Source organism: Grus americana, chromosome 2 (assembly GCF_028858705.1).
Source record: "Grus americana isolate bGruAme1 chromosome 2, bGruAme1.mat, whole genome shotgun sequence".
Classification (NCBI taxonomy): Eukaryota; Metazoa; Chordata; class Aves; order Gruiformes; family Gruidae; genus Grus; species Grus americana.
The window spans coordinates 145,198,188-145,224,635 of NC_072853.1; the positions used below are offsets into that span (position 1 = coordinate 145,198,188).

The following is a 26,448-nucleotide window of genomic DNA, read 5'->3' on the forward strand; positions in this document are numbered from 1 at the left end:
TTGCTTCCACATCCAGATATGCTTATTTTTTGAGATTCATTCAATTACAGCCCCTTCACTGTGCTTGCTTCTCTTCACACTTGCTCAGATTTAATCTAGGAAAAGCTTAACTGCAGTAGACTCAAGCTATTAAACATCAATGCAGAGGCCTTTCCTAGTTTATTACCCATTAATTTTTTTCCCCAGTTTTATGGAAGATGAGAAAGTGTAGTCTCTATAAATGTCTCTTTAGAGATTTCAGAAAACAGATAAATAAAAAATGAAAAAATGTAAGTTATTGTAATGTGCTTATCATTGCAGGACACAAGTGCTTGAACACTGCTAGACCAAAACAGCATGTCCCAAAACAGGCATGTTTGGGATAGATTATCTACGACTGAGTGCTGGCATAGAGGGAGGGAGGTATTTTCAAAGAATCATCCTGGAGAAAAGTAATGGAATGGAAGTAAAAAAATAATTAGTATGTGAAAGAGAGAAGGAAAGAAGGAAAGAAGGAAAGAAGGAAAGAAGGAAAGAAGGAAAGAAGGAAAGAAAGAAGGAAAAAGACAAACCTGGCTTTCTTCTTTCCTACTGGCTCCATAACAAAAATATCATACATTTTTGGTTGCATGGTACCAAGTATTTCCGTACCTTATAAATAATTAAATTAAGAGTTTGATCTTGGCAGCCTTGAAGTGCAAGCAAGGTTTTAGGATCCCACCATAGCCTTCTTTCCCCAATCCAAATTGGTGCAAATCAGCCTATTTGCTTATCCTTTACAACACAACAGCCTTTCCAAAGGTAGCTGCCACTCCACACCACACCACTCACTGTTGAGCAGCAGCAGCAGTAGCAAACCCAGCTGTGCATCAGGCACAGGACTTACATGGCTCAGTAGTGCATACAGCTGGGAAAAATGATTTCCCCAGGGCAAAAGAATCAAGAGGAGATGCCAGTGTCCAACTGGCCAGATGCAGGACAGAGGCTGCTTAAAATGAACTGCTCTGTTTCAATACGAGATACCATCATCATCATCTTCATTTTGTAGTTAAAGAACCGAAGCAAAATCAAACGCAGGATCTCACTGAAGAAAGGGTAAAACATTAATGTGGCATGAAAATCTAAAACAAATAAAACCCTACGATACTCGACAAAGAAGACAAGTGAGAGCTGGACAGGGTGAGCAGGACGTGAGGAGGTGGCTGGAGGCGTAGTCCCTGAGAAGAAGGAGGGGATGGGGCAGCTTCTCCCTCCTCGCTTGGCTAGTGATGAACCAAAGCTTTGGGAGCCCCGGGACAGGACAGACACAGTGTCCCCATCCCTCAGAACCAGCCCAGGCAATCAGAGCAGATGGATGCAGAAGTAATTGCAGGGAATTATATGAAATACATACAGGATTATAGGCTGTTTTGCTTGTAGCTGCTGTTTTCCAGGCCCATAAGTAAAGACTGATAACCAAATCCCATCTTTAATTGGATTGGTTTAAAGGTCAAACCTCAAGTCACACTGCAGAAACTCATTTTGGTTTACTATCAACTGCCCAGTGTCGCTGAGATAAATAAACAAGTTAAGACACTCAGCCTTGCCAGGGCCTGAGGGATAGCTCCTGTCCAGTTACAGAAGTCTGAGAGGGATGAAGGGCCTTGTGCAGCTACATGCTGACTTTCGGGACAATACTGAACACCCAAGCACCACCAAATACCTTAAATCACTGAATACCTTCTAGCACGTCTTCTTCAAACAAACAAACAAACAAACAAGCAAACACCCAAGTTTCCTGGCAAAGCCAAGCCTTCCCTGTCTTTTACAGAGAAGCTGACACTTAGATTCACACCTAACTGTCATCACAGACATGTCCCGAGTTCCTTTAATGATCCCTGTGTCAGTGACTCCTACAACATCATGTACAAAGTCAGAGGAAAGGAGAGGAATTGGATGCAGGTTTCCCGAAGCTGAGGATAGTTCTCTAATTATGAGGAGCTTTACAGATTAGAGAGCCAGAAGGCAACCTTGTGATTAGCTATTCTCTCTTCCTGCAGAACACACAGGCTGTAGACACTGCCTGAATTAATTCCTTTCTGAATTATCAGGAGTTCTCATATTTTTTCAGTTCACAGACCCCTACAAATTTTCTAACAGTAATGCAGATTGCTGTAAAGTTTAAGCTTCCTGACAACATGCAGTTTTATCCTAGTTACCATTTGTTATTGCTGGCAGGTAATCCATTAAAACAGGCTGAAAACCCCTGAATTAAAGATATTCTGAAAGAACTGCTGAACTTGATTTAAACATTAGAAAACTCACCATAACTTTTGGCAAATGATTTTGTCAGCTGATTATCCTCGCTTCAATATATATAATAATACATATACATAGCCTACATTTTTTTTAACTGTAGTATTCAGCCAACATAATTTATGACTTCCATGACTTATCTGAAGTGTCCAGAATGGTTGCTATATATGGAATATATATATTATCCCAGAGAAGAAGCTCAAGTGTAAGAAAAAAAAGTGTGATTTTATATATATTTATGGAGAAATATAAATCATACTGGTCCTACGGCATATGTGGAAATACAACCACACACTAAAGTCTCTTGACGACGACAAAGATTTAAGGTATTTCCAACAACTTTTTTTTAATTTTAAAATTTAAAAAAACTGAAGTAAAAAACCTAAAAATATTAACAGTCACTGCGATGATAATCTCAAACTTGAACATAATTTCACAAAATCCAAATCCTAGTAAGAATTTGTTAATAATGCTGTGAAAACAGCTAGTATGTTACCTGCGGGATTACAGTTTTTGTAGCTTACTCTGGTAAATTCGTCTGGAGAACAACTACCACATATGCAGGTTTCTAAGGACTTAGAAAGTAGTTGCAGGCCTGCCATTACACTTAGCAAGTCTGAACAAACACAAAACCATTGCTGAGTAAATGTGCAAGTTATATTACCCTGGAAATCCTTATGAGCAATGAGGAGAGATACACATGGAAGCGGTGCAATGGATGGTGCATTTTCAGCCGTGGCACCGCTGAACCCAGCTCTGCGGAAGGTCATTGTAGAGGCACAAGGACCGTGTGCCACACTTCCAGCCCAAGGAGATGTAGCCTGGAAAACCACTAACAGAGGGCCTACTAGAAAGGATTATGAACCACGTTTGAATATGTTAGGGGAGTAGGAAAGGGAGGGCAGGAGAAAGATCTAATGTGGTCTAGTGATTTTCAGGGGTATAGGGAAGGGAGGTTACTCAGCTGCTGCAGGGAACAGTGGCTGCGTGCTGTTTCGTACTGCGAAAGGGACAATGAAGACTCTGGAGAAAAATCCATTACCCCAGAAAGGGTGTAGGAATGTGGAAACATTCCTTACATGTACAGACTACAGGAATTCAATTTATTTATTTCAGAAAAAAAAAGTTAGAGGTGAATGCAATAAAACATACCCAGGTCACTATCCTATTGATGAAATTTCATAATCCAGCAACTGGAGAAGTGTGAAAATGCAGCTCATCTCTTTTATGAAACAGCAGAAAAAAATACAAGCTATACAAACATATGCAACTCTGGGATTCTTTAACAGAGCAGCAGGTGTGAGAGAAGCACACAAGGAGTATCACATAAGCTTCAGATAAAACCACAAGTATACTTAGGCAGCTTTGACTTGGTTTAAAGGTGCAACTCTATTTAAATCACTCTACCCAGAGGCTGAGGGTAAAGAAACTTGTTCAATTCTTCCCAGGTTTAGGTATTTGACATTTGATGCTGCAGCACATAAGGAAATATATGGCTCCATTACGACGTCTCCTTCCAAAGAAAAGAACGTGAAGACTAATAAGCTGTAAATGCTTATGTTTGGAGAAGTATCAGAACCATTACAGAGACAAAGCACCAGTATCAAATATCATTATCCCAGCATGAGAAAGAGACAACAAAAATGCTTGGAGTTAAAGCCATATAGATTTAGATTAAAAATCTTCTGGTTGTGCATTGAAGGCAAAACCAGTGAGAATAATTGTCCTCCTGTTATCAGGTGAACATTCTTTAGCTGGGGTGGATTCTCTGGGTCTTGCAAACATTAGATCAAACGTGGATGCTGGTGTGGGTGCTTTGGTCACTGAGTTTAGCATAGGGACAGCAGCATCAGATGAAATGTTAATTGCCTGTGTAACACAGAAGGTTACACTGCATCACAAAGTGCTTGTTTATGCTTTAAAATGTGTGAATTAGTTTGTGAATGCTACCACTTGCATACCTTTTGCTTATTCTTCTGAGAATTCCTAAAAACGGACAAATGAAAACACGATCGTGCTGTTTCATCATCTGTTTCTTTCCCCACACAGTTACAAGGGAAAAAAAAAAAAAAAAGGAAAGAGTTTCTTAAGTAGGTCACTCTAGCACAAGCACAGTGTATGTGTAAATAAAGAGCCATGGAGCTTCCCCTTAGCTATCTGGAGAGAAGTTTCATCAGTCCGAACGCAGAAACATGTCAGAGACGTGCCAGGAAAAACAGTAAAAAAAAAGTTAGTGGAAAATACAGTAACAACAACTTTCTAGGTAGAGATGTTTATTTTTTAGGAAACACATAATAATAAAATAAACTAATTAAATTCAATCTGTTACCTACGGCAGAAGAAGTAAGCTAAAAAGGGATCACAGTGCAAGAACTTTAAATCCCAATCTTGGGTCTAATAAATACTTAAATAAGATTACTTCTGCTGAATATTCATTCTGTAATTAGTTGAATTATGGAAGTTCTACCTGAAGATTTTATAAATTAAATACGTGGACAGACTCGGGGGCAGGGAGGGGGAAGTCTTCTTTACAAGGAGGCAAAGAGGTAGAGAGAAGTGTTCAAAGGTAGACAGAATCAGAGGCATCCGACCACTGTTGACACCCTGAGCTCTAACTCCTGCATCAGAAAAAAATTAAGTTTCTCTCTTTGGGTACAAAGCACTCATACCTATCTACATTGAAGACAACTTTTAAAATCAGATCTTTCAGCCAGGACAACAATCACCCTTAACATGTCTCCATGTTTTATTCCAGAGAGGAAGAGGGCAGTAATTGCAGAGAATTGCTTTCTGACTAGTTTTATTAACAGAGTTCATGAGGGAAACAAAATAAAGCACTTAATCCATACTCATTCTCCCCACCCCCACCCCCACTCCCTTCTTAAGGAAAGGAAACGTCCAGAGGAAGCAGACTTATTTACTTCTTGGATAGAAAAAACCTGGCCACTTCTACAAGCACGAAGATAGATATCTGTGACCTCCTCTGCCAAGCAGGTTTTCGGCAGAGAGCTTCACAAGACTGTTCCCTCATTCAGTCTGTGCATCATCGTAAGTTCCTGTACAAAATAGGACGATGCAGGTTTAACTCACTGTGCCCACTACCAGTGAAGAACTGGGGCCCCTTAAATAAGGTAATGATAGTCATGAGTTATCATATAACTATCTTACATTTCAGAACTGCTATGGAGTTGGCTCTGCCCTGAATATATTCATAGTTTTATTAGACCATGGCTTTTAGGGTTTTTTTTTCCCCAGTTTTCAATATTTTCATTAGCATCCAATCTAGAACATGATGAGAATACTAGTTTTGATCAATTTTGTGAAGTGTGTATGTGAAAGATGTATGTGAAAGGCTGGCAATGCTTTGCGGTCTTAGATTTGGAAGTATTATGCTTAAGCTAAATCCTCAGAAAGCCATACTAGATATCAGCTAATACAAAAGGTGATGAAAAACACCAGAAATGAATGAAGACACAAAACCTGTGGATGAAAGCAGAAAGGGAAGAGGATGGGAACATACTCAGAGAGTTATACAAACACCCTAATCTGGAAGAGTGTGGAGATGACTGCACTTATCCACAGCTTTGTTGGGTTCACAAGGGCTTTAGCCAGTCATGGGAGCCCACCCATGGACGGACACTGCCCAGACTGGGCTCCCACATCTAAGCACAGTTCCAAACTTCAAAGAAACTTTTTTTTTTTAGTGTTTACTGCCACCAAGCAATTGCTGTAACTTTTGCTTATATAAAATTCAAAGGGAATGAGAAAGCTTTGCTGTAAATTTGCAGAGTACTCTTAGACAGCTCAAGGCCAATTCATTCCTGGATGTAACATGTCAAGCATGAACAACACAAATGTAAAACAGCAAGGGATTATTAGCATCTGTAAAGATTCCTGGAGCAGGTAGACTGTATAAAAATACGTATTGTTGTTAATGACAATATGCAGTTGTCAGAACAGCAAAAAAATAAAGTTCTGTAGTTTTCGTTTTAATTAGAGAGCCTTAAACTTTTTGAAGCACAGAGTATGGCAACTGACAGCCCATCTGGTCTCTTTACCCTTTTGCTTTCTCATAAGCCCTATGCATAGTTTCAAACAACATATGTGGATATTTTTACTAAGAGATGATGTAGAACCTTTATTTTATTTTCCTGAAAATTCTAATTATTTTACTGAAAAATAAGGAAGAATCACCTCTAATGTACATATTAACAACAGATGAAAGGATTCAGCTACAAAAGAACTGGACAAGAAAAAAGTGTCAATGTGACAACAAAAAAAAATGTACAAGACATCTGACAAAAGTGAAATAAGAACAATTTGTATAGCATCAGCTGTCCTGATAGCCATGGTACCATGTCCTGAAGCTCAATGCATCAAATATGACTATGTTTTGATACATTATTATACATAGCTGGCTAATGATTTCTGAGTTTACTTGACTAAACATGACCTCACTTGCAGATAGTGCTCACTCTTTCTAGGTGGACAAAAAAAACCTCTTAACCCCAACAGAGGGAGGAGAAATGTTCCCTGTGATCTAGTTCATATAAAATATGGCAAAATGGAATACTTGAAGTGGCAGACGTATAGCTAATTTTAGAAATCACACTGCTTAACCAATCTAGTTAGTTATAACTATCATACCCAAACATTTAGATATTAGCCAAAAACTTCAGAGTGGATTTCCAAAAATATATGCATGAACCTATGCTAAATTTTTTCCCCTAGAAAAACCTATATATAAACTCCTAAACCACTGTTAGATATTTTAGAAGGGAGTTTGGCACAAAGAATGGCTCAGGAACATTACAGCTCCTACTGGAGATCAGCACGGAGACCCAAGGAGCTGCTCTCGCAGCAGGTACCTGAGGCCTGTCAAGGTGGGTTCCGTTTCTACCTTTGCTTCTATTTGTATACGGTATAACCCCGTACAGGTTAGAACGCCATCAAGCATGGGCTGATGTGCCCGTATTAGAAGTACCAGCGTGACATCTGGTGGGCACTTTTTGGGACAGCAATGGGCTGATTCTCTCAATCTTTAGCAACTTGGAAAGGTCATAAGAAACAAAACAAAAGGAGCAAAAAAGCTAATATGAGGAACAAGGAAAACAGCATGGATTATGCATGTGAGAAAAAAATATTTACGAAAGCCACAGCTAGAGGAAGAAATTTTGTGTTCACTGGTATTGCTTTAAGAGTGTATTCAAGCATGATACAATTTTGTGACAGGAACCGCAAATACATCTCACGCTGACCACTTGGGGATGTGTGTTGCAATATTTGAGGGATTTTCAACACACAGCCCACATAGTAACGGAAACAGTAACCAAAACAGGCACCAAGAGGAGATATCATGATCAGGAAAGTGATTTTTCTCCATGGGGTGCGGCACATCTCTTTTACTCCAAGCATGCTGAAACTTGGGATTTCCCCAAATGCTAGAAATTCTGTTGCACCATTTGTGGCAGTGGGGCACTTAAACAAGCAAGCAAATAAAAAATAAACTTTATTTTCCTGGAGTTGTTTATTTGCATGACACTTCTATGCTGTGAGTCACATGCAAACCAGCCCAAGACATTTCCCCAGTAATTCTGCCAGTCTCATTGATTATGGAAATTACAGATCAGCAAATGAAGATGAATTCTGGTAGCACTGCAGTGGTGTCAACTCAGTTCAAGCACTAGACATGGAGAGAATAAATGCCATCTGCCTAGATTCTCAAGAAAAGTAGGAGGTAAGAATGAGAGCCCAAATGGACATCAGGCACCTAACGGGTGACACTCACAATTTAGACACCTTAAACACCATTTCTACACTCTACATGCTGCTTTTCTGCCCAGAAGTACTGCTCCATGGCTGACTAACCAGCTATGAGCTTATTTCCCACCTACTACCATTTTGGCGCTCAAGCAGAGCATAATTCCTAAATCCTCCAACTGGATCACTTGGCAGAACTGAGCTCACTGCAAAACATGGTGGGGAGAACAGCACAGTGCCTTCTATTTCTTTCTTTTTTTTTTTTTTTTTTTTGCATAACATGCATAAATAACCCCTAATGCTTAGGGATTTCACCCACAACGTGGCAGAAATGAGTTTTATGCTGCCTAAGAACAAGCAGTCCTTTAAATTCCCAGCTCAAAGGAATTTTGTAAGACAACATGCTTCAGCTCACATAGTAAAACAAAGCCACTGTGCAACTGAAAATTTAATCAAGAGAACAAAAAAGTAGGATCTTTTTCTTTAGCCCACAGATTAAGCATTTCAGGCTTGGCCTCCTGGACTATTGGTCCATTTTCTTCATTAGATAGCCACAGGTTTTTAATGAAATCATTCAGAAAATAAGCAGTGGAACCAGGAATACCCTCTTGTAGCTGGATACCCGTGAGACCACTTCAGAAGAATCAGGCTTCGCAACACTTTCCATCTGCACCTAGGAGTTTTACAAGTTAATGCTTATCTTCCAGCCAGTACAGTTGAGTCTTACCCTACCAGAAGATGAAGTAGCATAATATATATTCTGATTTATATCTGAACATATATGCTGACATATATGACTGGAAAAAGTGTTGTGCAGAGGGAATCAGAGGCCTTATTTTTGAACCTGTTCAATCATTTATATACAGTTCATTTCATACTGTGGCTTCTGTCTGGTGTAAAGAGAGCAGATCTGGATCCCAACCCCATGTTATTCAACCAAAGGATTAAAGGAGTTTGCATGACTTGCTCTAGTTCTCATCAATCTGTTTTAAATTATCCAAGTTTTCAGTACTGAAGGTTTTGAAATAAGGTAAGTGGTAAAGGAATACAGATCAGTTGTAAAGTGATACACAAAGTAAGCGGAATTCTAAGTGTCTTTTCCAAGTCACAGGCATGTATCACTGTTATCTTCAGATATATTACATTATACTGTAATTATAACTTTAGATAAAGACCATCTTGGGAACCATCCAACTGCAAGCTGCAAGATCCTAGAAATTAATGTTGTTACTGAAAAACTGGATTTTAGCTTTAGTTCTGTAAAGAACTCATGCCTGGGGAATGCACAAACTGCTATATTTACAATGAAACGGATGTGGTAAATTGTGTTAGTGTACTGCACTGAATAAAAGCTGATTATTAGCCTCAAAAATCTCAATATCAAAACCTCAATAGCTGCACCATCCACTATTAAGGTTATCTTGTCTTAGGCCATCAGTGATACTCTTGCTGATGCCCAGTGAGTGATGAATTCCCACAATGCTGAACACGGAGGAAACAAAGAAGGGAAGCAGTATGGAGTGAGGAAGTTGGTCACCACTGAACTACCTGTTAAAGAGGTTGGAGCTGGGAGGGAAAAGTAAGTCTGGAAGTCATACAGGGTTGCAGAAAATTGAGGCAGTTCAAACTGGACAATCAAAACTTATAGAAAATTTTAATGTCCATATTCTTTTTACCTATAAAGTGACAGAAATGCCTTCCTCTTGTCCCTTATACTTGCAACTACATTATTTAATGATTCCATCATAAAACTTGGCTGTTACAGAAAATCCTTGTACAAAATAACTGGCTGCAGAACTGACTATAAATAATGTGCAGTAAATAGAAAAAGAAAGGGTGTTCCAAGAGAAGAAAAAGCAGCAGAGCAGTGCAGCGCCATTCATTCTGGGCACCAAGTGAGGCATTATATTAAAGACTTCTGGTCTGTACTGTATTTACCTTTCCACTGTTTGAATTTATGTCTCTTCTCAAGTTATGGCAATTAAAAGGATAAGGAGATTGGGTTTTGTTGCTCCTTAAGTAATATACTTATTCTCTGGTTTTTATCCCCTCAGATGTGCTAGGTAAACACTTCAGGATTTTGAACTTTATACTTTAATTCCCTGTCTTCTCCTTAGCTTCTTTTATTGCAGTTCTGGAAAGGACAAATTCCGCAGTTGGTTTGCCAGGACAGCGTGACGCCTCAGCACACCACCACCGAGCTCCCAGCCACTACGCCAGGTGGGAACGTAACTGGCAGCACAGTATGGCTCAAGGCTTTCAGTTCGGGGTGGCAGAATTCCCACATCATCTGCGAGCTCATGTCAGGGTTAAACGTACCCAGACTTAGTGGGGCAGAGGGAGGGAAGATGGGCAAGCAGAAAGCGTGTGACTTGTAGCGGGTTTATGCCAGCCTTTGTTCACTGTGAGGAAGCATGATGCATACAATGAATGTGACTTGTGATCAGATTTTAAGGCAGTAATGCTATTACTGTAGCTCTGTTTGGAACTCTTTCCTAACATCCTATTAGAAAGAATCCAGCAAAAGCTATGGAATGTAAGCTGCACGCATAATTTTCATTTTCTAAGCAAAAATATTTTATTTAGGTCTTTTCTTAGGAAAATATACTGAATTATCTCAAAAAAAGACAATAGTACTAGCATTCTGTGTTGCTTGACTTCAATCTTCCCACTAGAGGGATTACATATTCTTTGAGATCTGCGAAATCAGCAGCTATTTACTCTACACAGGTTTCTTTCCGGTGTATTTCTAATGCTATCATCTTCTTGTAACCTAAAAGGTTACCATAGCTGAGTAGCCCTTCAGAAGGCAGGTGTGTACTTGTCTCCTCAAACAGCCTTCCTTTGCAGCCTTCCTTTTCCTCGGATAAAAACTGAATAAACAAAGGTACGTGTGCAAGCAAAATGCCTAGCCAACAAATCATATAAAATACAGGACTCTGTTACATCTGTCTCCTAGCTCTTTTGCTTATGTGTGGTTGCATTTAAATAATCTTACAAATATTAACTCGAGTGCAGTGTTCATTAGCAGTAGTCTCAGTAGAAGCACTGCAAATGGAGAATGACTAGGTATTTATGCTGAGTTCAAGTACAAAAAAACCCACCCAAACTTATGAAACACGTCTATCTTTTCTATACAGCTACAGCTGCACAATTTTAGTATCTTTATCTACCAACCAGTCTGCATCTTATCTGGTTTTTTCTCACTAATGCAGTTAAAAATTCCTTCCTATTATCTTTAAGCCAGTGGCCATACATATATACTATTTGACATTTTGCTTATCAGTGTATAACTCTTCAAATCTTATCATTTATATTCTTTGCCACTTATTTTCAATCTTTCCAGCCTTTAGTATTTTTATCACTATACCTGTATCTTATTTTAATTAGAACATTGCCTGAACATTAATGTATGTACTCTAACAAGGTTCAGCACAGTGTCTCCAATAACCTACGCTGCACATAGATTAAGGTTGGTAAATAAAACTATTTGACTGCTGCAGTTTGATATCAACAGATGCTTATTCAAATACTCTTGTGAGAAGGTATTTCTTAAGCCAAAAAGCTAGCCAGATCCACTTGTTTCTCAGCTGCCCTGAAAAGATGGGCTTCATATATGCTATCCTGTGTGATGAAGATATTAAATAAGTATTTGTCTCTTTCATTTGGTAACCCTATTGAACATTAAATTTCACAGAACACCACAGTACTTGTGTTCGTGTAGCTGGCAACTATTAACAGTATCAGTGTAATTGGTGCTGAAATAATAAAAATATGTGCTATATAGATATCATCTGAAAGCCCTGTTTACTGGATGGCTTAGAAGCTGAGAAGGGTGACTCACTCTTAATGAAAAGTTTACTATAAATTAGCATGATTAAATTAATAAGGTCCTACACAAAGTTCATCAGAAAGTATGCTAACAATCAGTAAATAAAATGTTATGGTTTCAGATTTCTGGCAGTAGTAGACCATTTACCCTGCAAGGTCTCCATCAGTAGATTTGTTTCTGTCACACAGACTCTAGCAAATAATTTCTCATCCTCTTGCAACTTAGTAGTCTCAACATGAGGAATTTTAATACTTTGCAAATAAGCAGTCCAGCTCAGACTAAGCTGTGTCCGTGCCAGCTGTCATTGCTTCCTGGGCTACTGCAGCAAACGAAGAGTCGGTAGGATGAAAACACGGGTTGTAGCAGTGAGTTCCTCCAGCCTGGAGGAGGCTGTTGAATCAAAGCTGAGGCTCCTCCAGCTCATCCCCAAACCCGGAGCAGCCTCAGACCGAGCGCTGCTGGTGGGAGCCAGCGGGACGCTGGCCTTCCGTCCCCCGCCTTCCTGCTCCAGATGAATTCGGACCTATAGACCCAAGAGGAAATTGCGCAGTTTATCTATTTTCTCTGTCTTTGGGACCAGGGATAGATATTCAGACTTTGAAGAGAAAGCTACATGTTGAATATAATTATGTATTCTGTGGTGCACGCGATATATACGCACGAACTACTGAGTTTATGAGCTTTATGGCCTTTTTGTAAATCACAGATGGGCGATTTAAAAATAGTTTGACATCAGCACAGGCGATTCACCGGCGAACATTTTCAGTGCCTTCCAAACGCCGTAGCGGGTAACAGCACGACACAGACGGCCCCTTCCCCCGGAGCCGTGCGGCGGTTACCACGGGCGCTGCCTCCCCGAGTGCCTGCTGCCAGGGACAGCCCGCAGGCGAGCTGAACCCGCTCTCCTTCGCCTCCACCGGCCCCGCGGCCCTTCCCGCCCGCGGCCCGCGCCCCGCGCTGACGGGGCCGCGCCGCACCGCCAACACCGGCTGCAAACGCAGAGGAAGGGGCAACCCGCCGCTCCGGCACAGGCGGGCCTTGAGGCAGCGCCGCCACGCCCCGTTGCCGTAGGGAGGAAAAGCCGCCTCTGCGCCGGCGGCCTGTACCACCTCGATGGGGGGGGCGAGGTGGGGGGTAAAAGGGGTGATCCCGAGCTCCCAGCGGCACCGTGTTGCACTGTCTGGCTGCCCTGGTGGCTGGAAGCTCAGATAAGCTTCCAGCCCCGGCCCTTTCCGGACTGCGCGGCCCGTCCCCGTCCCCCCTTCCCGGCCGGATGGTTGCACCCGGGTGAGGCCGGACTGGAGGAGCAGGTGCCAGCTGAAGATGGCGTTTCCTGGGCAGCCGGCGCCCGGCGGCGGTTTCTACCAGGGCGGGGTGAGCCCGGGTGACGGGGGCTGGCAGGGCGCGGCCGCGCTGAGCTTGGGCTCGGGGCTTCCACGGCGGCGGGGCAGCCTGGCTGAGGCTGGGGGCCATGGCGCCTGGGGCGGGGCAGCCCCTTCCCTGCCTTTCCCCGCGCACTGCCGAGGTCCTGAGTCGTCCTCCGAGTCGCCCCGCCCGTCGTGAGGAGCGCTGGCCTCGGCCCGCTGCGCCCCTGCCTGACGGCGGGGCCTCCAGAGTTGGGGGGCGGGGGCGACTCTCGTCCCCGCGGCGCTGGCAGGGGTGGCCCCACGGTCTCGCTTCGCCGGGGGGACGCTGCGCCGAGCCGGGCCGGGGCGGGGGGGTGGCGGCGCGGCGGCTTTCCGGGTTTAGGAAGGGGAAGCGATAGAGCTGTGTTAAGCGGGGCTCTGCCTGGCCCTCCCGGTGGCCTGCACGCCGCTCCCCGGCCGGAGGTGCTGCTGGAGCCGGCCCGGGGCTCCAAAAAAAAGGCAAAAGATGGGTATAGACTGTGTTACACAGGTTATTGGTTCAACTCAGTCAAACAGGATTAACTTCTGTCATTCCATGGTTTACAGTTAAGAATCAATTTTAGTTAAAAATTTCCATGCTTAATGCATATTTTTGCAAGTATTTTCCCTTGAAATCTGTCTTGCTGAACTTTTTTGCAGTGGAAGGAAAAATCTGTGGTGCTTTAGTAGTCTTCAGTACACCATTATGAAGTAGGTTAAAATTCAACTTTGATGAGATACACTGTACTGTATCTAGATCAGTGGATTGCTCCTGTCCAAAGTTTTACACTGATCTGCTTAAATTATAATAAATGAGTATATCAATACCAAAATTGTGGTGGTTTCTTTTAAGGAATTTCTTTTTTGATTCGTTTGACTTTTTTCACATGATGTGTGTATAGAAACACAAGTCGATTAAGTACAGACACTGCAATTTCTTAACAGTTAACTGAATCATTGATTTAAAATGAATTTTCTTCTTGATTTCTAAAGTATGGAGGAGCTCCAGGAGGACCAGCATTCCCTGGACAAGCTCAGGATCCTTTGTATGGTTATTTTGCTGTAGTAGCAGGGCAGGTAAACTTATGAAATGTTATTTATTTCTTGCATTATTTTTTTTTTCTGGGGAATAATTTCTACATTAACTTTTGAAAAGAGGAATGCCTAGTATTTGCAGCGAGAAAAACCATTGTTCCAAGGTGTGGGGTTTTTTAAAAAAAAGAATGGTTTTACTTAGCCTACCTGCTATATATAGTTTCATAGCTGTACCATATAGCTATATACACACAGTAACTATACAGTTCGAATAATGCTGTTAGTTTCTGTATAGTGTGTATGTATGTATGTGTAAATGCATACATATGTATACACACAGCCATGCATGTATGTGCTGTATCTCCTATATAGGTATGTACAGGGACTATATGGTTACATGAAGTGTTGTAACTGAATTGTGGCTCAGCTCTGCCCTGGGGAATGCTGTCAGTTTCAGGAGAAAGAAGCCAGAAACAATGGGAAGCATGGGCTGGCTAAGAGCAGGAAATGCTAATAAGAAAGGGGTGATTACATGGTCTTAGTAGACTCACAAATGGAAAAGCAGTCTTCAGTTGTGCCAATATCTGGGTTTACTGGTAGGATAGGGTGATCATTGTTTTAGAGGAAAAGGCATTTACAACTTTGATTTAGACCTTTCTTTTCCTCTCCCTATCATTCTACACTGCATTTTTAATTTCTTTCCTGTAATTTTGTGACATATATTGATTTTGTGTGATTATGGATGTTACTAGAAATAAGTAGTCCTTGGACTATATTACAAAGTTTAGAAGCAAATAAGTTAGGTTTATTGAGCTGAAGTTCTGCCTTTGTTGTAAAGGAGAACACTGGAATGACCTATGTGTAGTGAGGCAGGCCTCTCTGGTAAGGTGGAGCCTAAGCTAAACTCTGCTGAACGTGCTGACAATTTGCCTACCAGCGGAGATGCCGCTGCATCCAGGTGCCACCTGGTTGTGTGCCAGGAATCAGCAGTTGGAGCCAGTAACTGATGCTGGAAAAATGAGTAAGCTGCTGGTGTAAAGAGAAAGGGAGGTAACAGCAAACAGGATGCAGCCCCGTGGAGAAGAGGTGGCAGGAGCTGAACCTCAGCAAAGCATAGACCAGGCTTCTTGAGTGAGGCACGATTACTGAAAGATGGGGAACCAGTGAGCTGATGGGTATGATCAAGTTAGCACTTAAGAGTACTTAAGTTAGTACTGTTAAATACTTTCTACTTGTAGAAACCATTCCTTATTGATGTAAACTAGGTAGCTTTTGGCATGTTGTCCTTGGAGTTGGAAGAGTCAGTTTCAGAGACCAGTGGCTGTGCAGAAGTAAAACCCCTGTAAGGAGACAGTGAAATGGAACAGATGAATTACCAGTTGCTTTTACAGCCATTCGTGCAAGTCTGTAAAAAGCCACATCTCAGAGTTTTCCATAAGAACTTACTGTAGCATTAGTAAAGTTTTTGGCTATGGTTTGCTGCTCTCTGTGTTCTTTTTATGCCTGTATAATACATAATGGTAACTCTCAGCTTTCTTTAAAGTAGTTTACAACAGAGATCTTGTCTTAGATTTGAGGAATTAGTTTTCTTTGTTTACAGAAGAAAGTCAAAAGTATTGTTTCAAATCTTTATTAAATTAATTGAATCTGTCTTTGTAGGAAGTAACAATTTTCTTTTTTTTAGTCTGTTCACAGAGCCCCTATGCCTTGTATAGTTTAGCTGCTTAAGTTCTACTTAAAAAAAAAAAAAAAGCCAAGCATCTTTTTGGTAATGTTAATCATGATTACGAATCGTGCTTTTCTGTCTTCCTGCCTGTTTTAAAGTTATGCAGATCCAGCCTTTGTTTCCTGCCTTTCCTCCTGCCCCCCCACAAGGGCTTTGAGGAGATTTTCTGCTTAGTATACATGGCTATTTCAAATCTTTTTTTATTATTGTTATTTTCCTGTGAATATAAAGTTTTAAATACATTTGTATAGTTAGACTGATGGAGTAGATTGGAAGCAATTTTGGGTTTAGCAGCCATTAATTTTACATAGAATCAAAACATTGGTTTTTTTCAGACCTTGACAAATATCGTTTCATGTATTAACTACTATTTGTCCTATAAATAATGATACTTCATTTCTGAAAGTTACCTGGCTGTGCCATACCCACTGTACCATTTAGTAGCATATCTCTGTTCTTAAAAAAAGAAGAAGAAAATGCTTACTGGATTTAAAAACATTAGGAAAATGCTGAGGCAAATAAATTTGTTTCACATATAAAGCAACTCTCTTTTCCCTATTTAATGCTTTACAAAAGTCGCATCATTTTTTATACCTACAGACATAGTATTCCATCCTCCAGTGAGGTTAAATTATACTCAGACTCTCTGTAAACCAAACTTCATGTTGGGCGTGTGAGGAATGTGACCTAGAATTCCAGCTCTGTTTTTGACAGCTCATTGCTTTCCATGAATTGGCAGTTGCTTTCTCTGTTTGGCCCTGAGCAGAGTGCGTTGGAAGTGAGTCATTTTCCAAACCATGCAGATAGGTATCTTTTCTGGGTTTGTTTTGGTTTTCTTTCAAAGTTCTTTGCTTTCTGCTTTTGTTTGTTCTACTAACTATTCCCAAACCCCAGGGGTTTTTTTAGATTTGTAAATCTTAAGGCTGTCTTGAGAAGAGGGTATGTATGGTTCCAGGATTCCTATTGAAGCAGTGAGATCATAAAGGTAAAATCTAAAGTGGCTACAATACCCACTAAGTTAAAATCAGTACTTTAAGGAAAGCTATCTTTCTGTTCAAAATTTTGTGCCTTGGTTTGTATACAGCTGGCTTGCAAGTATATGCTACCAATATTTGATGTGAATTTGTTCTTTTTTTTTTTTTTTAAAGTTTAGAACAAACCTTCATTTTTTTAGTACATCACTAGATGGGAAAGTTAATGCATATTGCAAAAATATCAACTAAAGAAACATAATTACAGATCTGGGTTATAAAAGGCAGTTTCTGTCATACAGCAGACAGGTAATCAGTTGGTTTTGGAAGCGGTAACTAATTTAATGCCACTGAAAAGGGAGTGGGTACTGGGAATAACCAACCTGGGAGAGAGAATTAAAACAATAGCTGATACATCTTCTGTTATCGAAAGGATGGACAAATAGATGCTGATGAGCTACAGAGATGTCTCACCCAGTCAGGGATTGCAGGAGCGTATAAACGTAAGTTAATGATTTAAATAAACCAAAAAACCCCCAACCCTAAAACATACTAATTCTTACGCTGTCTGCTAGAAAACGCTTGTAGTTGTGTCTTCTGCAGAGTTGGGGTTTTTTTATTTGCGTGGTGAAAGGGCTTGCTTTCCATGTGGACTGCTTTGAAATGTAAATTCTCTGTATATAGGACTTCCCTTCTCGCCTCCTTAGTTCCCCACTGCTGAGCTGTGGAATTGGAGAAGTGTTTTGTTTGTAATGGACAGCCCATTCTTAAAAAGATGTTTTGCTTTTTTTTTTTTTTTTTTTTTAAATTGAGCTTTGATGTTGACCCAAAAAAAAAATACTGTAGTAGGACTCTTCTGTTGGGATACCTAGTGCTCAATTTACAAATTGAGCTTCTGTGAGTAAAATGGGCTTCCTCAAGTGGTGGCTATGGTGAAATGACCACTTTGACTGTAACCCAAAACCTTTATGGATTGAGATAAGAGCAAATTAATTTTAAATATGACTTGAATTGCCTCCAGATTGTCTGCTGTCAGTTTTTCTAACAAGTAATGATTAAAGGCTTTTATCTGGATCAAAATGTGGTATGGCTGTATACAGTAGAATCAATTATATAATATTTTATGCATTATATTATCAGTAAATAATAAAAAGCAATTTAAAATTTTATATTTAGACAAAACTAAAATTAATTCTTCTACTATAACTTATTTTTCCTCTTTCTGATTTAAACAGCTTTCAACTTAGAGACTTGCAGACTCATGATCTCAATGCTGGATGTATCCTTTACAATGAAATGTAAATGTTTTTGTGTTACGTAAGCAAAGATGAGAGGGTGCCAAAAATTTGGGAAGTGCTTTGTAATTCCCATTCAGCCCTTCCTTGATAAGTATTGTGATCATTATGACTGGGGAACTACAAAATTCTATTCTTATTTTACAGGATGAAATAAGAATTCTAATAAGCGATGCTCTCAGTGACTAACCTTACAACAAGAGGTATCCCTCTAAGCCTGGGGGACTGTAAGAGTCAGGTCTGGGAGCCCAGAACAGGGGTTTGTGCAAAATGCTCGTTGTGCTTTTGAAATTGGAGAACGTTTTAGATGTCCTTCCTAATTAATTAAGCATTTGAATACAATCTAAGTCCCCCTAAATCCTGTTCCTTGAACTGATCAGGTTCGAGTATCTAATGGGATGGTATATGGCACTCAGCAGTAGGACCTGTGGAAGACTTAGGTATACTGTGCAAGATTGGAATCTTTGGAGGTTTTTAGTCAGAACTTGAATAGTCATGTTCAAATGTCTTGCTGTTTAAAAAGAAAAAAGCAGAAATGCAACAGGAAGGGCTGTTAGCTCACATTGAACAAACCGCTTAGAATGCGAGAGAACTGATAACTATTTTAACTTAAAGTAGTTTTTTACTTGGCATCTGTTTTTATTTCGGATATGTATTTTATTGGTAACAAACTGCGGCAGGTAAAAGAAGTGTGTAAACTAAGTTAAATTCACAAAGAGCAAGTAGTTTCATCAGGTTTCACTGAGAAGAAGTGGGGAGAGCAAGAAAGCAAGTTCTGACGTTTGTTTTTGGTCGGTATCATTATCTCTGTGATGTGGGATGCTGTAGTTAGTTTTCTAGAAAAATTAATAATAGTAAAATATTGTTAATATTGATTCTCAAGAAAGAGTTTTTGACTACAGATGATAAAAATAGAAATTTCCATTGAAGAGAGGGCTTTTTTTCTTTTTTCTTTTTTTTAAGTTAAGAATTGTTTTTCTTAGCTTTGGAATCAGAGGGATATGTCCGGCACACTGGGATTTAATGAGTTCAAAGAACTCTGGGCTGTGGTCAATGGCTGGAAACAGCACTTCGTAAGTTTTGACAACGATAGAAGTGGTACAGTGGATCGTCAAGAACTGGAGAAAGCCTTGATGAATATGGGTAAGTTGTGAAATGTTCTTCTGACACTGACTTCTAGCATTTCCCAGTGCCAGTTATCATCCTGCACTAAGACATGGTATTTCCAATTAAGAATGTGTTGGATTCTGTTAACTTACCTGTCTTTTCACTATAGACTTTTTATTTTCAAATAGGATTTAGACTGAGCCCACAGGCAGTGACTGCAATCACAAGGCGATACAGCACTCGTGGAAAGATTACATTTGATGATTACATTGCCTGCTGTGTGAAACTCAGAGCTCTCACTGGTATGCTGGATTATAGCCTTGTTACTAACATCCCCATAATATATTTTTATTTAATAAAATCTGATTACTCAACTTCAACTTTTATGTAACACAAAATAGGTTTCTTTCAATAGAGTTTACAGGAAAAACTGGAACAATTATAGATTGTGATTTTTTTTTTTAAATCCCCATTGAAAAATGGACGTAAAAGTAATGCAGGATTTACTCCAGAGACTGGGAGACTTATGTTATCAAAATTGGGAAACTGTATTTATTAACAGAACATAAAGGGTTGTATATGATAAATATGAAAATTAAGAATGGGAAATTAAGTCTTGAAGTGAATTGCAGTGTTCTTCCTGAGTTCTCATTCATGTGAATTGGGGAATTTTCTGAAAATACAATGGATTTTTTTTTTTTTAAATGTTTAACTGTAATTCTTCTTACCCCATTTCTGTTTTTGCTTTCTTAATGCATTTTTGCAGAATGTTTTAGAAGAAGGGATACATCTCAGCAGGGTTTTGTGAACTTCCAGTATGATGATGTAAGTGAACTTTAAGGAATCTGTTAAAATTGCAGGGTAAAACTAAAGAAAAACTTAAAACTGAAGATAAACAGAAATAATTTGAGTTTCTGCATGTCTTCCCTACGCTTGTGGTGTTACCTGAGAGCACAAAAGTTCTGGGTTTTGTTGAGTATTGGCTCAGAAAGTTTTCATGTATTTTTATAGAGTTTTGTAAAATGTTGTTGTGCATTTTTATCTGAACTTCTTACCAGCATGGTTCAAGAAGATCTAAGAGGCCACGTTGCTTGCTAACATCACTTTCTGTGACTTTTTTTTTTTTTTTTTCTTCCTTTGTTTTAAGGCTTGGTAGGCATTTTTCCTCGGAAAGTTTGGGAGAGGTGGGCTTGGGACAGACAAAAGTCACACGCAATCAGACTTTCAGGTCTTGGCTTCATGGCCACATCTGTGCAAGAAGAGGTGAACACTGGATTCAAGTCTTCCTGGGTTTTTTGCTGTTAGGAAGACACTTTGTTTTAATTACTGTTAGCTAATTTTCATATTTAGTTTCAAAGTTTTGTTGTTCACTGACTGAATTTGTTTACTGAAAAGGGCAGTGACAATGGATATTTTAGGAGAAAAAGTGAAAACTTGTTCTCTACCATACATCTAATCAGTGGTGGTTCTTTTTTCAGTTCATACAGTGTGTCATGAGCATCTAACTCAGAAGGAAGCAAGCCGTGGATGATCACGATTAACATTCCAGTTTGTGTTGTGCTTTGCCAAATCTTCCGATGATTGTGTATCTCAATATTGGAAATTGCCTGTTTTATGAAGGTATCACTTTACACACTTGCATTTTTTTAGTTTTGACAATGAATATACGCTACTGATGTACTGTCATCTTTAACTTTTAACTTGTGACTATTAAAGATGTTTTCATTTTCATAAACTTGCAATTCACTATGTATAACTCAAATTATGCAGATAGTAAGTTTTTATGTAATATGTTTACTTTTTTCCTGTGATTCACTAAAATCAGTTCCTGGAGCACAACTTACTTTTTCTGTCTTAAACAGTATCATGTGTATGACATGACACGTATTCTTTTGTCTTTGACAGCATAAGACAGATGTACAAACTGAAAGAGCTTTTGGAATGGTCATTTTACGCTAGTCTGTTAAAACATCACTAAGTTTAAGCTGCTTATTTTGACAGCCTGTGACACCACGCACTGAGTGCAAGACTACCTGTTAGAACTTCTCATAAGCAGGGATGCGACAAAACATAGCAGAGACGTCTTCTAGCAGCATGCTCTTGTACAGGGGGCTTTTGTTCCAGTAAGATTCTTGCTCTGCTTGTGTCACTATATAAAACACTTTTAAACATACAAAAACTATGCTGTGTCAGTTTATACACTAACTTACCCTTTAACAACGAACTTCTAAGCTGTTAGACTTCAGTTACATGTAAATTAACATTTCTGTCTCCTCCATTTTAAACCCAAACAAGTAGCCTTCCTGCCCCTATGTGCCCACCAATGTGCAAGGGCCAAACCCCACTTCAGAAAATTCTTGCCAGATTACTATTTCAGATCACAGCAGTAATTACCAATGCTGTAGAATTTACATGAAAGCAGATACAGACAGGTGCAAGACTTTGTTTTCCTGAGATTTCTCAAGGAAAAAAAGGTTTGATTGGTAATGGAAATAATACCAGAAAAGGGTTTGGGGTTTTTTTTTGGTTTTGTTTGGTGGGGTTTTTTGGTTGGTGTGTGGTTTTGGTTTTTTTTTTTTTAGGGGAAGATTGGCATTGTATGGGAAGAGGGAGCAGCATAACTGTATGGAGGTAGTTCAGACTTTCTTTCCAGTGAAATAAGTTAACGGAACTTTTTTTAATTTTGGTCACTTCTGCCTACCACAGAGGAATGATAGATGTTCTTTTGCTAGCCTTGTAAATGCAAAGAATGCCAGAAGAATGTTAAAAGGAGTATATTTCTTATATTAGTGGTTTAGAGCGCTTCTGGAGGAGTCTTTGCACTAAGGAATGAAAGCAAAACTATGCATGCGTGTGCATATATAGATACATATGTGTGTATGTCACTGGACAAACAACAGAAATAATCCTTGGAGCAGAAATCTTGCTTGAATACTGTTTTATACCCTAGCTTGCTAAGAGTACTGTAAAATCCAGGTCTCTAGTTTCTGGGCTATAAATTCAAAGTTGGCTAGTCTGACCTAAAGAAGCAACTAGTACTTCCTATTTAAATTCAGAATCCTTTGGCTATTGCTTCTAGATTCATTTCAGAAGCTAGTTCTCTTTCTGCCCTCAAAACTGAATTTTAAAGGAATAGACATGATTATACTTCCACATTCTGGTAATTGTATGCTGTCATGCCAATTGTCACTGACATGGAATGCTACAGAAAGCATTTCTAACAAAATGACCAAAGTCCATAAAGGTTTGTCTGACTGAAGTAGCCAGCAGTAGTTCAGAACTCCGACAGCTGACAAAGTTAGTAAACTGAGTGTGAAACAAAGGCTGTTCTTCCTGTAGGGTTTTGATTAGACCATTTTGCAAAAATACATCATCTTTACACTGTTAATTTCACCCTAAAAACTATGAGACATCTTTACCAAAAAGCTCATTACCCACACAGCATTTCTCTCCTACTTTTGCTTAATTGTGTTTCTGGTCTTGTACTGGATTTGGCTGGGCTGGAATTCATTTTCTTTATAGCAGCCCATAGGGTGCTGTGCTTTAGCTTTGTCACTAAACTGGCGTTGGTGACACACTGGTGTTTCAGCTGCTGCTGAGCAGTGCCTGCACAGCATCAAGGTCTTCTCCATTTCTCACTGTGACCCCAGTGAGTAGGCTGAGGGTGGGCTAGGGGCTAGGAGGGAAGGTGGTGGGGACAGCTGACCCAGATGGGATATGCCATGCCATGTAGCGGCACGCTCAGCAATAAACCTGGGCAGGGGTGGGCAGGTCTCTCCAAAGTAGCTGTTGCTTGGGGACTGGTTGGGCACTGGTCTGCTGCTGGGAGGTGGTGAGGGAGTGCCTTTGCGTGGCTTTCCCCCCACCACTTTTCCCCCGTCGCCCTCACTTATTAAGCTGTTTTGCCTTGGTCTGCAAATTTTTTTGCTTTTGCTCTTCCAATTCTTCACCCACCACAGGCCTGAAACTGCTACTGAAAGAAAACATCAGGCAATAATGAATATAACATTCTTGTAGATAACTGTAACTTACAAAATGATCTCAGACTCCGTGGAAGTTCCATACTCCTATACAGGTATGAAGTTATACAATAAATCATGAGAATTAATTGATGAAATAATATGTGGGAGTAAAATTGTGCCTATAAATAAAAGCTTGGCTTGAAAAAGTGTTTAGCTTATTTTGCATACTTTTTAGGGGGTGGGTGGGGTTTACTTTTTTTTTTTCTAGAGAGAGGCATAGCAGGTGTCTGGAGCAGTGAAAGAAGAGGACCAATAACAAACACTCCAGGAAGACTCAGGTCTTTCTGTTTATTTCCCCAGGCTGAATTACTGTTTTGGCACCAGCTAACTACTGGGCAGTGAAATGCTGCAAGAACCAATAGGGTTCTCTGCAGGGATCTTCTTGCAAACACAAAGTAGAGAAAACAGGAAAACAAATTGCTCCAAAACCAGGAACAATTTTAGCTTAGTCAAGAAATAATTGAATTTTGTTCTCCATAAGGATTTAAAAAATCCATGGTATTCACAGGGACTGATAGGATAAATCATCTTTCATGTTTAGATATAAACTAAGATAATAAATACAGTTGCTGTCATCTAGCAAAAAAAGCCACCTGAAACCTATGTGAAAATTGCTTCCCCATTAAGAGGAGATGCTGTGGTCAATTTGAATATGCAAGTTAGCTGCTTTAGAGAAAGTTACCTGTAACTCAGAGTTCAGGGTTTCTCTTTCCCATAAGGCATACTGGGAAGGAGGCTTACATGATAGGAAGTGGAGTGGTTGCTCTTGACTTTGTGCAAATAACTGGCTGTAGTTGAGCATGTAGATATTTTTTTCTAGGATTCCCTCAGGCATGCAAACCTAAGAGTAATTTTAGATTTGCCTTGAGAACAGTAGGACCCTAAGACAAAGATGGAGAAGCTCACAGGATCATTTTCAACCCTGGAATTTGAATAACATCTGTATCCTATTAAAAATAGCATCCATATTCTATTATTAGCCATTAGCCTTTTTTTTCCCCATGTGTGCAGCATTTTTTTTTTTAGAGAGACCTGTAACCAGGAAGTGCTGAGTGTAAGGGCTTCTGAGAACAAAAATACACATGACAGTCTGTGTCATTGAAAGTCACTTTACTGATGTTACAATATGTTAGTAACATTGAAAACCACAGGCATTTGTATTAAATACTCTCATAGAAGTGGATACTGTGATGCTGTTTTTGTTATTAAAAGTGAGCAGGAATTTAGAACCCCGAATTACAATGATTTGATTTTTATAAAAAGCAACATTTTGTTTAGCTACATGAAAGCCAGATTCATTCACTTCAACAGCCCAATGCCTGTAATGTTTATGACAAAAAATACCACACTCAAAGCTAGAAAGTTGTCAATTGCAATGCTTCATTTTGGTGTTTGTCAAAATCTTATGTTTCCATTACATCAGGTATGATCCTTAAAGGATTTTAACTAGCAAAGACAACAATATGGTATACATTGGTTGTTTTTGCTAATACTAGCCCAGCCTCAGTGGTGAAACACGATTCTCCTTGCCTAAATGTTTTACCAATAAGGGCTAGTATGAGTGAAAAAATAGATAGCTTTTTTTTTTTTTTTACAGCAATGCCAAAGATAAACATTAGCACAAAATGAAGCTGGCAGAGCCAATTGGTATATACCACCCCAAAAGCTTTGCTGAAAGAACTGCTCATACTGTAAATAGTGTTTTCTCTAGCAGATTAAAAATTCTGTAATGCTTTGCTATTCTGAAAAAAATATTTTGCATTTATGCAACAATAAAAATAATTACTGTATTCTATATAAAACACTACCTATTGTAATACATCTTTACCCTTAAGAAAAGAAAAATCAGGTTATATATTCACAGTTTGAGTATGTTCTGGACTGTATTTCCAAGCATAAAATATGCAGCGTCTCTACACAGGCAGTGAGCAGGAGTCCTTGTACCAATAATCAAAATAAATCAGCATTTGCTGTTATACAGAGCCTTACGATATTGCATGATTAGCTGCTAGCACCACTATACTTACAAGGTCAGTCAGGCCTATATACAGAATTTCTAACGTGGTTGTAAAAATAGACTCTCCATGCTAAAGTTAGAATATATAAGGTCTTAAGGCCTCACGTTAAGATTTTTTTTTAACCAAAACTTTATTTTTTTTATTTGGAGGAATACAGAAAAAAAAAATAGCTTGTTGCTTTGACACTGTATGCTCTAGTAATTAAAAATGGCGTAAGACATGTATATGTCTCCCTTAGAGAATGTGTTTCTTTTTAACTGCTCTGCTCTGTTCATTCCCCAATGTTCTTCATCTCATTCCAAGTTATATTGCAACTACGGCCTGTCTATGTAGCAGAAATGTTTAAACAGCTTAAAGCTGGCTTAGCTAAAGTGATTTTTGAAACTGGCATAGACTGGATTTGAGAGACCTAAACCCACCAGACCTGGCTAGGTGAGCCAATGTTGAAGTCAGGTACAAAGTTTCTCAAGTGTGAGCAACCAACCACATTTCTGTGTTCTGAACTTGTTTTTACTGCTTGTTTTGGTTGCTTGGCTGAGATAACATATTAATGTTGACTGTTGTAGCGCTTTTCTAGTTGCAGAAAATTGCTGTGGAATGACACGCTATCACCTGCTGGGTGTATGAGCTACTGGTTCCAAAGCTTGAGTTTACAGCAGCATCCATACTTGAGGCACCAGAAATGTTCCTTGTAAGCTGACTTGGAAAATACTCGGGTCAAAGGAGTTTTTTTAGTATAGATGATAGGAGGTATTACTTCATTTCCTGTTGACATCACACGTAAGAGCCCTGTCTATATTGCAGCTGTGTCTAGACATTCAGTTTCACCGGTTCCTTTCTTCCTGCTCTATTAGGATAATAGTATTGTGCATACAGGAACATGACTTCACCATGCAGTCATGGGCCAACAAGCTGTACATAACGTGTGCAGTTTACTTATATTTGTCTTCAGCAAATCTGATCACATCATAGTCAAATCCCATATTGCTGATGTCTCATATGGTTTGGAAACCATGCAAGTAG

The 26,448-nt window shown here is 39.6% G+C and overlaps 1 protein-coding gene across 3 annotated transcripts; it reads left to right on the top strand.

The window, feature by feature from the left end:
* Nucleotides 1-12,973: 12,973 nt before the first annotated feature.
* On the top strand, nucleotides 12,974-23,556 carry SRI (sorcin). 3 transcript variants are annotated; one of them, XM_054815011.1, is made up of 8 exons: nucleotides 12,974-13,240; nucleotides 14,245-14,328; nucleotides 17,417-17,486; nucleotides 18,219-18,262; nucleotides 19,274-19,421; nucleotides 19,574-19,687; nucleotides 20,152-20,210; nucleotides 20,864-23,556. In XM_054815011.1, exons 1-8 carry the CDS (start codon nucleotides 13,190-13,192, stop codon nucleotides 20,888-20,890), a joined length of 597 nt encoding a protein of 198 aa, XP_054670986.1. In that variant the 5' UTR covers nucleotides 12,974-13,189; the 3' UTR covers nucleotides 20,891-23,556. The 3 variants fall into 3 exon arrangements, with proteins under 3 accessions (XP_054670986.1, XP_054670987.1, XP_054670988.1); XM_054815012.1 differs by lacking the exon at nucleotides 14,245-14,328 and having other exon boundaries at nucleotides 13,043-13,240; XM_054815013.1 differs by lacking the exons at nucleotides 14,245-14,328; nucleotides 17,417-17,486 and having other exon boundaries at nucleotides 13,151-13,240.
* Nucleotides 23,557-26,448: the final 2,892 nt, after the last annotated feature.